Genomic DNA, 14,907 nt, shown 5'->3' with positions numbered 1-14,907 from the left:
CAGAAAAGACTCAAGTACATTAACCACTGGAAATGTTCCCAAAAATGCATACAAGTAATGTGTATGGAATAAAGACAATTTCCCATTCATGAGAAAAAAACTCAGTGAGAAATTAATAGATCTAAAAGCCAAAAATAGAGATTTAGAGTTAGAATTTTGAGCATCAGAGTAAGAATTACAGATAAAAGCAAGTCTTTTCTATAAAAGATATAACAGGAAATGATGACAGCTAAGAGTAGATGAAGAATTGCTAGATGTGATCATGGTGAGCTATAATAATAATAATAATAATAATAATAATAATAAAAATAATAAATAGATAAAACCCTTACTCTTCTTCAAAATGAAGTTCAACATCCCAAATCAATTGAATATTGGCCATGTTGGGATTTGATGCACGAAAATGCTTGCCATTAGCAGAAGATGGTTTCGGTCCATCGACCTCTAGGTTATGGGCCCAGCACGCGCCTGCTGCTGAACCACCATCATCAGTGGGACTTGAACACACAATCCCTGACTTCAGAAACTAGTGCCTTATCAATAATAATAATAAATATAGTTTTTTATTAATAAACGGAAATAAAACTTTGATCATCAAAACCCTCGCTATTTTTTTTTTAATTTTGTGATAACATTTACTCGTTAACACAAAACTATAGTTCCGCCTTCCTCTCTGAGGTAGGAAAGTATTTATATAGACATGAGACACAGATGGTTAGGTCTCCATTGGTGTAATTATCCATAAGTGTGTACATATACAGTGGGGCAAAAAAGTATTTAGTCAGTCACCAATTGTGCAAGTTCTCCCGCTTAAAAAGATGAGAGAGGCCTGTAATTTTCATCATAGGTACACCTCAACTATGAGAGACAAAATGTGCCATTAATACAGGTAACGAGTGGAGGACAGAGGAGCCTCTTAAAGAAGAAGTTACAGGTCTGTGAGAGCCAGAAATCTTGCTTGTTTGTAGGTGACCAAATACTTACTTTACTGAGGAATTTACCAATTAATTCATTAAAAATCCTACAATGTGATTTCCTGGATTCTTTCCCCCCATTCTGTCTCTCATAGTTGAAGTGTACCTATGATGAAAATTACAGGCCTCTCTCATCTTTTTAAGTGGGAGAACTTGCACAATTGGTGGCTGACTAAATACTTTTTTGCCTCACTGTAGATGGCGTCGTCACCATTGTACTTGCTATTGTACCACAGGGGGAAATCCTGGCACTTGTGAGATAACTTTTCCTGAGAATGCAGTGTGCTCTCTGTCCAACCAAGTTTTAAGTTTATTTGTTTGACCAGCAGTACACACTCAGGTCCTTGATCTGGTGTTTTTCAGGTTCCTGTGGTGTAACATTTTAAAACATTTAAACACAAGGAACACACAGAAATAAAACCAGCGACATTACAAACAAAACTAAATCTACAGTCTATTCAAATATCAAATGCTACATACTGCTACTTTAAAGTCCATTGTTAAATGTCTTCTGGCCTAGTACTTGTCTCCCTTCTAATGGTAGTTCATTCCATGTCCATGTAGACTGCCTTTAAATGACTTGACAGTCACCGGAGGAGAGCTAAGCTGATTGGGATCCCAGTCCAAGAGCAGCTTGACAGCAGTTGGGGTATGAACCTTTATAACAGGCGGTGACTTCCATTTAAACATGGCCGACATATAGGGTGGAGCCCTTTTCCAGACTGCCTTAAACACAGTGACTAGAGTGTTGACTTCAACCTTCTTATTCAGGTGCTCCATCCCCGCCTCTGCTATCAAAGCCTCAGTGCCGGGTTTCCATCCTCTCTGCCTTCACTAAGATCCCCCTGTGGCTCAACACTGAATGCACTTTGAAATCCTAAATCTAAAGTCTTCAGATTGGCTGCTAATTTCTCTACGGAATGTGGCTTTCCTGCACCGCTGAAGGCATAGACTGACTTGTCTGGAGACTGCTGCTGGAGCACCTGCTGGCGGAATTTAAGCTGCACCTATAAAAAATAGACATGAAATTTTGTCATGTTCTCAGTGACTTCAATACAGTACCCTTGCATTATTATTATTATAAAAATATAGATTTATACATGATGAAAACTGTTATAAAAATATATGTATATGTATATACTAAACATCAAAAGAAACGCAAGTATGAATTGTGGTCATATTACATAATATCAAAATGCAAGTACTACATTATAGAGAGTTTAAACATTTTTCACATGTTCAGCCTTATTGTTTATATTTGAGCGAAAAAAGTTTCTCAACTCAAAAAATATGCAAGAAATTGCAGCAGATGTTTATATTTTCATTACATTTCTTTTGATGCTCAGTATACAATATATCGTGTAACTGTTGTTATTCTATCCACATTCACTGGATATGAGTAATCGCACGCTCTGATTGGCTACTCTACTACTAGGCTATCAGCTCATATACCGTGAGTAGAGAAAAACAAAATGGCGGAGCATGTTGCTGAACCAACAGAGGACGAAATAAAAAACTCTACTCGAAAACAACCACTGACCGTGAGTTGGCCTAGTGGTTAGTGTGTCTACCTCTCAACCAGGAGATCGTAAGTTCTACTTGCAGTTGGGTCATACCAAAGCCCATCATAAAAATGGTACCTACTGCCGTCTGGCAGGGCATGCTGCAATACAGATGCGAGTGCGGGGTCAAACTCTTGCGGTTACCAGAGGACTAACCCCTAGCTGTATCGGTGAAAGGCTGAGGGCTATTGAAATGGAGATCAGTGCCATATGCCTTAAAGAGTTGGTTAGTACTGAGACAGGAGACTGCCTGGGAAGACCAGATTCTGGTGTGAGAGGGACTTTGATGAACCCCCCCAAAAAAACAAAACAAAAAAACAATATGGAATAAAAGGATTTGATGGGGGTGGCACGGTGGTGTAGTGGTTAGCGCTGTCACCTCACAGCAAGAAGGTCCGGGTTCGAGCCCCGTGGCCGGCGAGGGCCTTTCTGTGCGGAGTTTGCATGTTGTCCCCGTGTCCGCGTGGGTTTCCTCCGGGTGCTCCGGTTTCCCCCACAGTCCAAAGACATGCAGGTTAGGTTAACTGGTGACTCTAAATTAACCGTAGGTGTGAATGGTTGTCTATGTGTCAGCCCTGTGATGACCTGGCGACTTGTCCAGGGTGTACCCTGCCTTTCGCCAGTAGTCAGCTGGGATAGGCTCCAGCTTGCCTGCGACCCTGTAGAACAGGATAAAGCAGCTAGAGATAATGAGATGAGATTTGTAAAAGATAAAAATGCTCTGTTTCTCAAAATCCAGGGAATGTGGATAGAATAAAACAGTAATTCCACTCAATCTCGTCGTACATGGCTTATAGCCAACTCTGCGCTACGTGCCTCGTCGGCTATCAGCTCATGTATGACTTGATTCTGACACACACACTCGTATACGCATATTCTAAACATGACTCTCATATGTATTTGTACATTGTATATGTATTTCAAATGTGGTTTTCTATATCAAGAGTGATAAACTGGAAAAACACATGCAACATACCTTCAAAGCTGCTATCTTCTCTTTCTTTGTGGGTAGGTCATCTAAAGCCCTGTCCACATCACCTGGAGACCGCCATAGACCATAGTGGATGATGTCATTAGTGAGTTCTTCCTTAGCCTTCAGCACAGCAGCCTTCCGTTTTTGTTCTGCTTCCCACTTAAGTTGTTGCTGCTCCCTCCTCTTCTGGCTTACCATCTTGCAACGTTCAGCGTACTGCTGTTTCAATGTGGATGTCATCTTCATGGCTGCTTTGATCAGTGTACACTTTTCCTTCTCTGACTTTGCTGCCAGCCAATCTGCTGTCTTGTTCAAAGCAAACATGATGTACGACTCACTCCCCAGGGTGCCAATGTGAGGTTTGTACCGCAGTAGGTTGTCCATGTAAGCAAAGGCACTTTCTGAAAATTTACTGTGCTTACCAACACCAGCGAACTGCTTCCTTACATCAGAACCATCACTCAGGCTATACTGCCCACCTGGAAGATGTTCTTGGCATTGCTTGCCGATCACCATGGCCAACGCCGGAAAGATAACACAGAGTCTGCTGGCAACCATTTCATCATACTCTGCACAAGGTTCAACCAGTGATCTCAGGTAACAATCTTTTTTCACCAGGTCAGGGAATGGAGAAAAGTCACCCAACATGAAATCACCTACACACTCAGAGGCACTCAGTAGGAAGTTGTAAAGCTGTGTATAGTGCTGGTTCATGTCCAGAATATGTACTTGGCTATCTTCAAGCAGTCTCCATAAAGGACCAATCACCAGCTTGCTTAAGAGACCCAGTGCTTTAAGACCAGCAATGAAAGATGGTACTGAGAGGTCTGCCAAAACAGCACAGAGCAGCTGGTTCTTCTCAGGGCACTGGTGCAAGAATTCCAGCATCTTCTCATGGAGGAAGAACACATACTCTGCCTCATAGAAGACCGAGTTAAAACGATTTCCTCTGAAGAGTTTCAAAGGCATTGTTTTAACGTTGTGCTCTGTGAAGAAGTCCACACAGAAATCATTAAACTCAAAATACTTTCCTGACTGATCATCTCCACCTCGGGCAAATGCTTTGGCTGCTGTGCGAAGTAGATGGAGGGTGCCTGGTTCTCCAGCTTTGATGATGCAGTCAGAGCACAGAGAAGGGACGTTCTCAGCTTTTTCACACTCTGCAATTGCTGCAATGGATGTCTCAGCATACTGGATCAAGGAATGAAGACCACAGAAAAACATATGGAGCTTGGCAGTGGCTGTCTTGGCATCTTCACTCAAGTCATCACAGCCCTCGAGAACAGTGGCTAAAACTTCCCTACGATACAACTCAAGGAGCTCGACAAACTTTGATTCTGTGGCTGCTCGATCAGACATAGTAGAACGAATCCTCAACAAAATGTCTTTACCAGCCTGGTTAGAGGCTACGCAATCATCTAGGTCACCAAGGATTTCTTTAAATGTTGACAGGCAATCTACAGAAGATTTGGAAGGGATGTCTCGTAAGCCAAGAACCCAGAAACGACCATCTGCACCAGAAAGATGATAACCCATGTATCGCTGACCAAATTTGGTGGTTACATCACTGTATAGGGTTGTATCGCTCTGACTGGGTAGTTCTTCTGCCAGCTGTATCTGAGCCATTGCTAGTCGCTCTACATTCCACTCACTGACAGTAGCTCTTGCAGGCAATCTTTCACATCTCAAACCAGCAAACTCAAGAACAGCATTGATGGTGGATGAAATATTTGTAGAGGATATGTGAAGACTAAGAAGTTTGTCGACAAGTTCTCTGAAAGCTGGAGTAAAAGATGAAGTCTCTGAGTTGTAGGTTTCCAATATCTTTGATGCAGCAAATGACTCCTTCATATATTTCAGTTCTTCTTTCAGTTCTAGGTTTTCTTCATAGACTGTCTTATATCCATCTAATTTCTGTATAACATGATCAATGTCTGATTCAATGGCTGACTCTTCTTCTCGCAACTCTTCTTCATCTACATCATCATCAGACTCGGCCTGTAAGGTTTGTTCAAGGCACCTTATTTTACGCCTGTGGTAATACTCTCGATCAGTCGCATTCCTTAACAGTCTACATTTTTCTTTGAGGGTAACCTGGAGTTGACTTAACTTCTCTTGAAGTCTGGCAATTTCTTCAGACAGCCCCTCACGCTCCTCTGTGAGAACCTCTGTCTTTTTTTGCAACTCTTTACAAAGATCCATTAGAACAACAGGATCAAGTCGATCTCTTGGAGCTGGAGTGGATCGTTTTGTTGTTCGTGGAATTGGGAATTTGAACGGCGTCTTACAAAATGCCTCGAGAGCTTCCTGCCCCCCTGGCCTTTTATTTTTTTTTAGCAGAGAGCATTTGTTTTTCACCTGTTTCACTGCACTGGAAACACTCTGAGGAGTTTTCTGCACCCTTTCATCCACCACCCATATATCCATTAGCCAGGAGATGGCGTCACTGAGCCCAAACTTCTGGAGATTTTCAAGGACTTCTCCGTTCGTTGGCACAGAATGAGCCATACTGGTAATATGACAGTTAGCCTACAGTGGCTGAAAGACTGTTAAGGCTAATATTAAACCCTTAAATTCAGACTTATATATCACAATTATGCATCTAGAAGAAGCATACTGTATGTTCATAAAAAGGCTTAAAAGTAATACATCAATGAAATTTGTACATCCTTTGTTTTTCAGCATAAAAGCCAGAATTTACCGGGTATGCTCACTTTAAATTGCGAATCAATGGACTAGTACGACAACAAAACCTTTATAATTATTATTTTTTTATTCAAATTTTACCTCTGAATTAAAATATCTCATCTCATTATCTGTAGCCGCTTTATCCTATTCTACAGGGTCGCAGGCAAGCTGGAGCCTATCCCAGCTGACTACGGGCGAAAGGCAGGGTACACCCTGGACAAGTCGCCAGGTCATCACAGGGCTGACACACAGACACAGACAACCATTCACACTCACATTCACACCTACGGTCAATTTAGAGTCACCAGTTAACCTAACCTGCATGTCTTTGGACTGTGGGGGAAACCGGAGCACCCAGAGGAAACCCACACGGACAACGTGCAAACTCCGCACAGAAAGGCCCTCACCGGCCACAAGGCTCGAACCCGGACCTTCTTGCTGTGAGGCGACAGCACTAACCACTACACCACCGTGCCACAACTGAATTAAAATATGTTATGGCAATACTTGAATCTTCAAAAATGTTGGAAAAAATAGGCCTATTTATTAATTTACTTAGTTTATTTTCTACAAATAGATTATCTATATCGTCTATTTCTATACATATACGCTATCCACCAGTAGTCATCGTCGAAATTACGTGACACTCATGATGATGATGATGACACAACTATTATGTAAATATACTATTTTAATTAACAATCTAGTCTAATCTAGATTAGGTAAAATATCCAGCCACTGGAGTTATACAAGCCAGTGTATACTTAGTGCCAGTCCCAAGCCTGGGTAGACTGGGGAGGATTGTGTCAGGAAGGGCATCCGGTGCAAAACCTATCCATCCACCCATAGCTGCTTATCCTGTTCTACAGGGTCACAGGCAAACTGGAGCCTGTCCCAGCTGACTATGGGCAAGAGTACACCCTGGACAAGTAGCCAGGTTATCGCAGGGCTGACACAGAGACAAACAACCGTTTACACCTCTGGGCAATTTAGAGCCACCAATTAACCTAACCTGCATGTCTTTGGACTGTGGGGGAAACCGGAGGAAACCCACGCTGACACGGGGAGAACATGTAAACTCTACACAGAAAGGCCCCTGCTGGCCACTGGGCTCGAACCCAGGACCTTCTTGCTGTGAGGTGACAGTACGAACCACTGTGCCACCCATGCAAAACCTATGCCCAATCAAATATGCAGATCGTGATGATCCACTGTAGTCACCCTTAACGGGAGCAGCTGGAAGAAGAAGAATTAAAGGCGTCACGCAGTGGCGATAAAAGTCGCATTATTCTGCACCAGAATGCTTTCAAGATTCGAAATAAATTGACCGTCGATTTTTCAAAAGCTTCCCGCGGTTGTAATCGGTCCTTATTTGGTCATGCCCATCACTTGAAATTTCCCGCGTTCGCAGCGCCCCCTCTCAGTCAATGGAACAGCTGCGTGACGTCATACCAGTAACCACTCGGTGCAGTTGCAATAGCGGACACACCAGAAAATAGGAGCGATGCTGAGGAAATTAGCTTTGATTTTACCGATACAGAAGAAGAAAATGGCCCACAAGTAGAGATTTTGACAGCTGAATGTCCTGGTGGTATCCAGCCTTACAGATTTGAACCTGAGCGCTCATCTTCAGAAGAAAATGAGGACAGTTCTGACGACGACAGAAACGAAGACGAGAATGAAGAAGACCGGCGACTTGAAGACTTGTTTTGGTTGGTTTCTCTGACTAAATCACTACTTGTGTGTATTTTTAAAGACCATTTTCACTTGAATTAGAATGCTGTGTGATTAATCTATGATTATGTGTAATACTGATAGCTGTAGGGGGTGAAAGTAGAGCTAGAAAGATTGAATTCTAGCAACTTGACAGCTTGCGATCTCGCGAAATGCAGTGGGCCTTCTGATACAGTAGACCCCTTGATATTCCAGTTTTCATCATTTTCCTTTTATTGCGGTTGATTTTAACTTGATATTCAGTATGTTATAGGCTGGGAGTATTGAGCTTTGTATTGTATCTATAGTTAGTTTTTTTTTTTTATCAGACATCTAATTTTTGGGTTTGTTTACCTGACATGTTTCGACGTACAACTTCCGTCTTCCTCAGAGTGTCACCGGATGTTAATTGGTGACGCATCTTTTATCAGCTGCTGTTTCTGAAGGCGTGGCCTTCCTGTCTGGTTTGATCAGGGAGGCCATAGAGATCCGTAAGCGAAGCCCGAGGACCATCAACCGGGATGAGGGAGCATACATGCTCTCCCATACCTGGAGTGACATCTTGCAGGGGACGAACAGACAGTATAAGGCGTGACCGACCTGTCAAACCAGACAGGAAGGCCACGCCTTCAGAAACAGCAGCTGATAAAAGATGCGTCACCAATTAACATCCGGTGACACTCTGAGGAAGACGGAAGTTGTACGTCGAAACATGTCAGGTAAACAAACCCAAAAATTAGATGTCTGATAAAAAAGAAAAAAAAAAACTAACTATATTTAATATAAGACATAATGAACGTAATCGAAAGTTTGTATTGTATCGTTTAGTAAACGTACAATCGTCAGTAATAAGTGATCATTATTAGTTAAAGGCAGCTCTGTGGCATAAATCTTTCAATTAATCTTCTGTCATCCATTTGCTAAAATTATGTGCCACATATGTTATCAAGACAACACTTCATGTGACAAAGAAAGATATGACAAATACATAAATGTATGAAAATCATTTTGTACAATTAATGATTGATACATAGAAACACTTAAAACATGTTTTTAAAAAAATATTTTTTTTCTATCAATACCTAGCCATGACCTTGAAATCAGATCCATTGATAACAACAGTCACAAATAGTGTTCAGTGTTCGTTGTTACAGCCAAACACAATACACCGATTAGGCATTTTGTATCACAGAATATTAATACATCATTTCATAGTGTTTTGAGTGTTCAAAACTATCCACAAACTGAATAAATCCACAATGTAAACAACTCTGGTAAACGCACGCTATAGAGAAAACATGGCGACAGGCCAGCATCACCCAAGGGAGGTTACTGGTATGACGTCACACATAAGTTGACCTAGTTAACGGCTGGCTGCCTAAATTTGGCTGTGCGCGTCAACTTTAAATGCTTGTAGCGGGCGCATCGTGACACTGAGATCGCGGGAAACCGAGGGGCTTGAATAACCCACCAAACCCGACATTTTGACACATGATATAGCCTGATTGCTGAAATTACCGCACGACGCCTTTAACAATTTAGTCGATTTTTCATATTAAAGATTTATTTTCAGCCAAATCATGAAAAATAAATAACGCAGTACCTAAAATTTACTTGTTTTGCATTCCATTTATTTATAAATCCCACCTACTTCCCCTGTTGAATGCGTTCTGACGACATATAGGACAACAGCACACTTTCAGGATGTAAAGACAGCATAAGGGAAGCCATAGCCTAATGATTTGAGAAGCAGCTTTAGGACCAAAAGGTTGTTGGTTTGATTCCCTGGTCCAGCAGGAATAGCTGATGTGCCCTTGAGCAAGACACTTAACCCCCAACTGCTCCCCAGGGTATGTTGTTATGTAGCTCTGGATAAGAGTGGCTGCTAAATGCTCTAATGTAATGTGAAGTCCATGATTGTACCTTTAGGGGTACACCAGCTTGCCAGCTTGTCAGTGGTACAGTACCCTTTAAGGCACTCATTTGTACCCTTTATGTACTGCTTGGGAACATACAGTGGCATGCAAAAGTTTGGGCACCCTTGCTGAAAATGTCTGTTACTGTGAATAGTTAAGTGAGCAGAAGATGAACTGATCACCAAAAGGCATAAAGGTAAAGACGAGACATTTCTTTTTAGCGTTTTATACAGGATTTGTGTATTATTTTTGTTTTGTACAATTGGAGAGTGAAAAAAGAAAAGGAACACCATGTGAAAGTTTGTATTTGAGTTCTCAGGTAACTTTTACCAAGGTTCCAGACCTTAATTAGCTTATTGAGCTGTGGCTTGTTCAAACTCTTCGTTAGGAAAGGTCAGATGATGCAGATTTCAAAGTTGTATAAATTCTCTGACTCCTCAAACTTGTCCCTAAAATCAACAGCCATGGGCTCCTCTAAGCAACTCCCTCGCATTCTGAATAATAAAATAATTGATGCTCACAAAGCAGGAGAAGGGTACAAGAACGTAGCAAAGTGTTTTCAGGTAGCCGTTTCCTCAGATCGTAATGTTATTAAGAAATGGCAGTTAACAGAAACAATGGAGATCAAGGTAAGGTCTGGAAGATGAAAACTTTCTGAAAGAACTGCTCATTGGATTGCAAGAAAGGCAAATAAAAACCCCTGTTTGACTGCCAAAGACCTTCAGAAAGATTTAGCAGACCCTGGAGTGGTGGTGCACTGTTCTGCTATGCAGCAACACCTGAACAAATATGACCTTCATGGGAGAGTCATCAGAAGAAAACCGTTCCTGTGTCCTAGCCACAAAATTCAGCATCTGAAGTTTGCAAATGAACATCTAAACAAGCCTGATGCATTTTGGAAACAAGTCCTGTGGACTGATGAAATCAAAATAGAACTTTTTGGCCACAATGCGCAAAGGTATGTTTGGAGAAAAAAGGGTGCCAAATTCCAGGAAAAGAACACCTCTCCAACTCTGAAGCATGGGTGTGGATCGATCATGCTTTGGGGTTGTGTTACAGCCAGTGGCACAGGGCACATTTCATTGGTCGAGGAAAGTATGGATTCGAATAAATACCAGCAAACTCTGGAAGCAAACATCACACCATCTGTAAAAAAGTTGAAGTTAAAAAGAGGAGGGGTCCTACAATAAGATGATGATCCAAAACACACCTCAAAATCTCCAATGGAATACCTCAAGAGGCACAAGCTGAAGGTTTTGCCCTGGCCCTCACAGTCCCCTGACCTAAACATCATTGAAAATCTGTGGATAGATCTCAAAAGAACAGTGCATGCAAGACAGCCCAAGAAACTTGTAGAACTGGAAGCCTTTTGCAAGGACGAATGCATGAAAATCCCCCAGGTAAGAACTGAAAGATTATTAGCTGACTAGAAAAAATGTTTACAAGCTGTGATACTTGCCAAAGGGGGTGTTACTAGATACTAACCATGCAGGGTGCCCAAACTTTTGCTTCGGGCCCTTTTCCTTTGTTTGTCATTTTGAAAATGTAAAAGATGAAAATAAAAAATTTGTTTTTGCTTAAAATATAAAGGAAATGAGTCATATTTAACTTTATGCCTTTTGGAGATCATTTCATCTTCAACTTGCTTAACTGTTCACAGTAACAGCAATTTTGACCAGGGGTGCCCAAACTTTTGCATACCACTGTATCTATCTTCTCTTTGTATAGAATCTTTGCTCAACTGTTCAAATCGTGGTAACATGAGAAAATTCAGCATTGTTTACAGATACGCTTTCAGCGGCTGACATCCTATTTGGTTTGTATAGCCACCATCACGGCAGATGCTCATGACGTAGCACATTTTGATCACAAGTCATCTATTGATCGAGCTTGGAGAGGGATGGACACACGCACTCTCTCGATTAATCTATGCAGCACCATGGACGGCATGGTGGTGTAGTGGTTAGTGCGGTTGCCTCACGGCAAGAAGGTTCTGGGTTCGAGCCCAGGGGCCTTTCTGCGTGGAGTTTGCATGTTCTGTCTGTGTGGGTTTCCTCTGGGTGCGCCGGTTTCCCCCAAAGACATGCGGTTAGGTTAATATGGGATGGCCTTGGACTGAGGCACCCTTGAGTGAGGCACCCAACTGCTGCTCATTGCTCATGTGTGTGTTCACTGCTTCAGATGGGTTAAATGCAGAGAGGAAATTTCACAAGTGTGTGATGAATAAAGTTGTGCTTTCTTTATCATGTAACACCATGAGGTCTCGTTCCAGCTGATCAAACACACTTTTACTATTTTACACCTGTAAACCTCACCTCATCTCATCTCATTATCTCTAGCCGCTTTATCCTGTTCTACATGGTTGCAGGCAAGCTGGAGCCTATCCCAGCTGACTACGGGCGAAAGGCAGGGTACACCCTGGACAAGTCGCCAGGTCATCACAGGGCTGACACATAGACACAGACAACCATTCACACTCACATTCACACCTACGGTCAATTTAGAGTCACCAGTTAACCTAACCTGCATGTCTTTGGACTGTGGGGGAAACCGGAGCAAACCCACAGGGAGAACATGCAAACTCCGCACAGAAAGGCCCTCGCCGGCCACGGGGCTCGAACCCGGACCTTCTTGCTGTGAGGCGACAGTACTAACCACTACACCACCGTGCTGGCCACCTGCAAATGATGGAAATAAAAATGTAATAATGCGGAAAATATTAAAGAAATGTCTCGTCTTTACCCTTATGCCTTTTGGTGATCAGTTCATCTTCTGCTCACTTAACTATTCACAGGAACAGACATTTTCAGCAAGGGTGCCCAAACTTTTGCAGGCCACTGTATATGTACCTTTTTGATCCTAATAAGGTACACATAAGTACCTTGAGGTCCAATAATGAGCCCTAGGGGGTACATGAGTCTACCTTGGGGGACAGAAATGGACTCCTACTGTACCCCTATGTCTGACAGTGCAGGGGGCCCTGAGGACACCAAGCATGACGGTGGTGTTTGAATGCGCTGTGTATAATAAGAAGGTACAACTTTTGTTAATTCTCTTGAAAACAGTATTTCTCTTGGAAAATCATAGATTTTTAGGAAGGATACAAAATTTTCGGCAGTGATCCGATCTTTGACAGGCCCTAGACACCAAAGTGTTCAGCCGATTTTATTGGAAAAACAGTCAACATGAGACAGGATTCCCACCTAGTGATGGCAGGAGTTTCAAGCTGACCGACCCAACAGTGTGCGAACTGGAAGTGACAACAAAATACACAGACTACTGACGATTATCGCTTAAAAAATAAAATAAATAAATAAATAAATAAAAATCCAAGATGGCGGCGCCCATGAGTTTGGTCCCACACAACGTTAAAAAACCGTTCAAAGTAAAAACTCAACACAACGCCACACAAAATAAACAATATATTCAGTAAATATGCTATTTATTCTTGAATCGACACTAGTTTTCTTCTTCTTTAAGGATTTATAGCGGTTGGCAAACCAACTTAAAGGTGCATTACCGCCACCTACTGGGCTGGAGTGTGGAGCAGGCGATAAAAAAAACCCCCACCCTTATATTCTTTTAGCTATTTCTGTATCTTTCAGAAATTTGAAAATATAATGCTATATGGGTCTGTCTCAGAAACTGGGTACTGTGTGGGTACCCCACTAAATATACTCAGTCAATAAACTATACGGTTTTGAATGGTGATGTTGGTTTTAATTTGAAATAAAATGCTGAAAGAAATAATACAGATAAAACTAAATCTTTGATGTGAATACTCTTCAGAATTTGGCAAAAAATTCTGCAAATTTGTGGAAAAATGGCGGCTTGATCTGGGACATGATAAATGGTTGGCTACATCGCGTTCCCTTAAAAAGGTTGTAGTCCACTGAAAAGTCTACAGTTATCTCATCTCATCTCATTATCTCTAGCCGCTTTATCCTGTCCTATAGGGTCGCAGGCAAGCCGGAGCCTATCCCAGACTACGGGCGAAAGGCGGGGTACACCCTGGACAAGTCGCCAGGTCATCACAGGGCTGACACAGAGACACAGACAACCATTCACACTCACATTCACACCTACGGTCAATTTAGAGTTACCAGTTAACCTAACCTGCATGTCTTTGGACTGTGGGGGAAACCGGAGCACCCGGAGGAAACCCACACGGACAACATGCAAAACCCGCACAGAAAGGCCCTCGCTGGCCACAGGGCTCGAACCCGGACCTTCTTGCTGTGAGGCGACAGCACTAACCACTACACCACCATGCCGCCCGGCTACAGTTATTACTAATTGTATTTTAAGTTGTAACTTTATTGGTGCGCTCACAGAATAATCATAATCATAAGTAATAAAACATCATGCAAAATATTTGATCACTGTTGTAACTCCATTTTCCGCAGACCCAAAACCAATACGATCGTGTGTTTTGATCTAAACGGAAAGCCTCAGGGTCAAGGTCACTACCTCACCAAAAGTAGGAACTTAAAATCACTATGCCATATAAAAATTTTGTTATAAATCTGCGATTTTGTTTTTTAAAACGTAAGCTGAAAGTTAGGTATAGAATATGTTTCTTACAGAATATGTTACGATGGGGCGGCACGGTGGTGTAGTGGTTAGCGCTGTTGCCTCACAGCAAGAAGGTCCTGGGTTCGAGCCCCGGGGCCGGCGAGGGCCTTTCTGTGTGGAGTTTGCATGTTCTCCCCGTGTCCGCGTGGGTTTCCTCCGGGTGCTCCGGTTTCCCCCACAGTCCAAAAACATGCAGGTTAGGTTAACTGGTGACTCTAAATTGACCGTGAGTGTGAATGGTTGTCTGTGTCTATGTGTCAGCCCTGTGATGACCTGGCGACTTGTCCAGGGTGTACCCCGCCTTTCGCCCGTAGTCAGCTGGGATAGGCTCCAGCTTGCCTGCAACCCTGTAGAAGGATAAAGCGGCTAGAGATAATGAGATGAGATGTTACGATGGTAGCTGGTCTTGTATGAATTTCTGAGCTATAAAATGAGTTGTGGTCTATTTTTTACCATAGCGTGTTATTTGTGTGCGGGGAAGGACACACATTAACAATTTGCATGTG

General features: G+C 42.3%; 1 protein-coding gene across 1 annotated transcript; it reads right to left on the bottom strand.

Annotated features, from left to right (window-relative positions):
* Positions 1-1,167: 1,167 nt before the first annotated feature.
* On the bottom strand, positions 1,168-13,312 carry LOC132873624 (uncharacterized). The gene is made up of 3 exons (XM_060909367.1): positions 12,931-13,312; positions 3,513-6,047; positions 1,168-1,981 (listed from the first exon to the last, which is right to left on the bottom strand). The coding sequence occupies exons 2-3, from the start codon at positions 6,015-6,017 to the stop codon at positions 1,769-1,771; spliced, it is 2,718 nt and encodes a 905-aa protein (XP_060765350.1). The 5' UTR covers positions 6,018-6,047; positions 12,931-13,312; the 3' UTR covers positions 1,168-1,768.
* Positions 13,313-14,907: the final 1,595 nt, after the last annotated feature.

Source organism: Neoarius graeffei, chromosome 25 (assembly GCF_027579695.1).
Source record: "Neoarius graeffei isolate fNeoGra1 chromosome 25, fNeoGra1.pri, whole genome shotgun sequence".
In the NCBI taxonomy this organism is placed as follows: Eukaryota; Metazoa; Chordata; class Actinopteri; order Siluriformes; family Ariidae; genus Neoarius; species Neoarius graeffei.
This window is presented reverse-complemented; position numbering and strand designations above follow the sequence as displayed.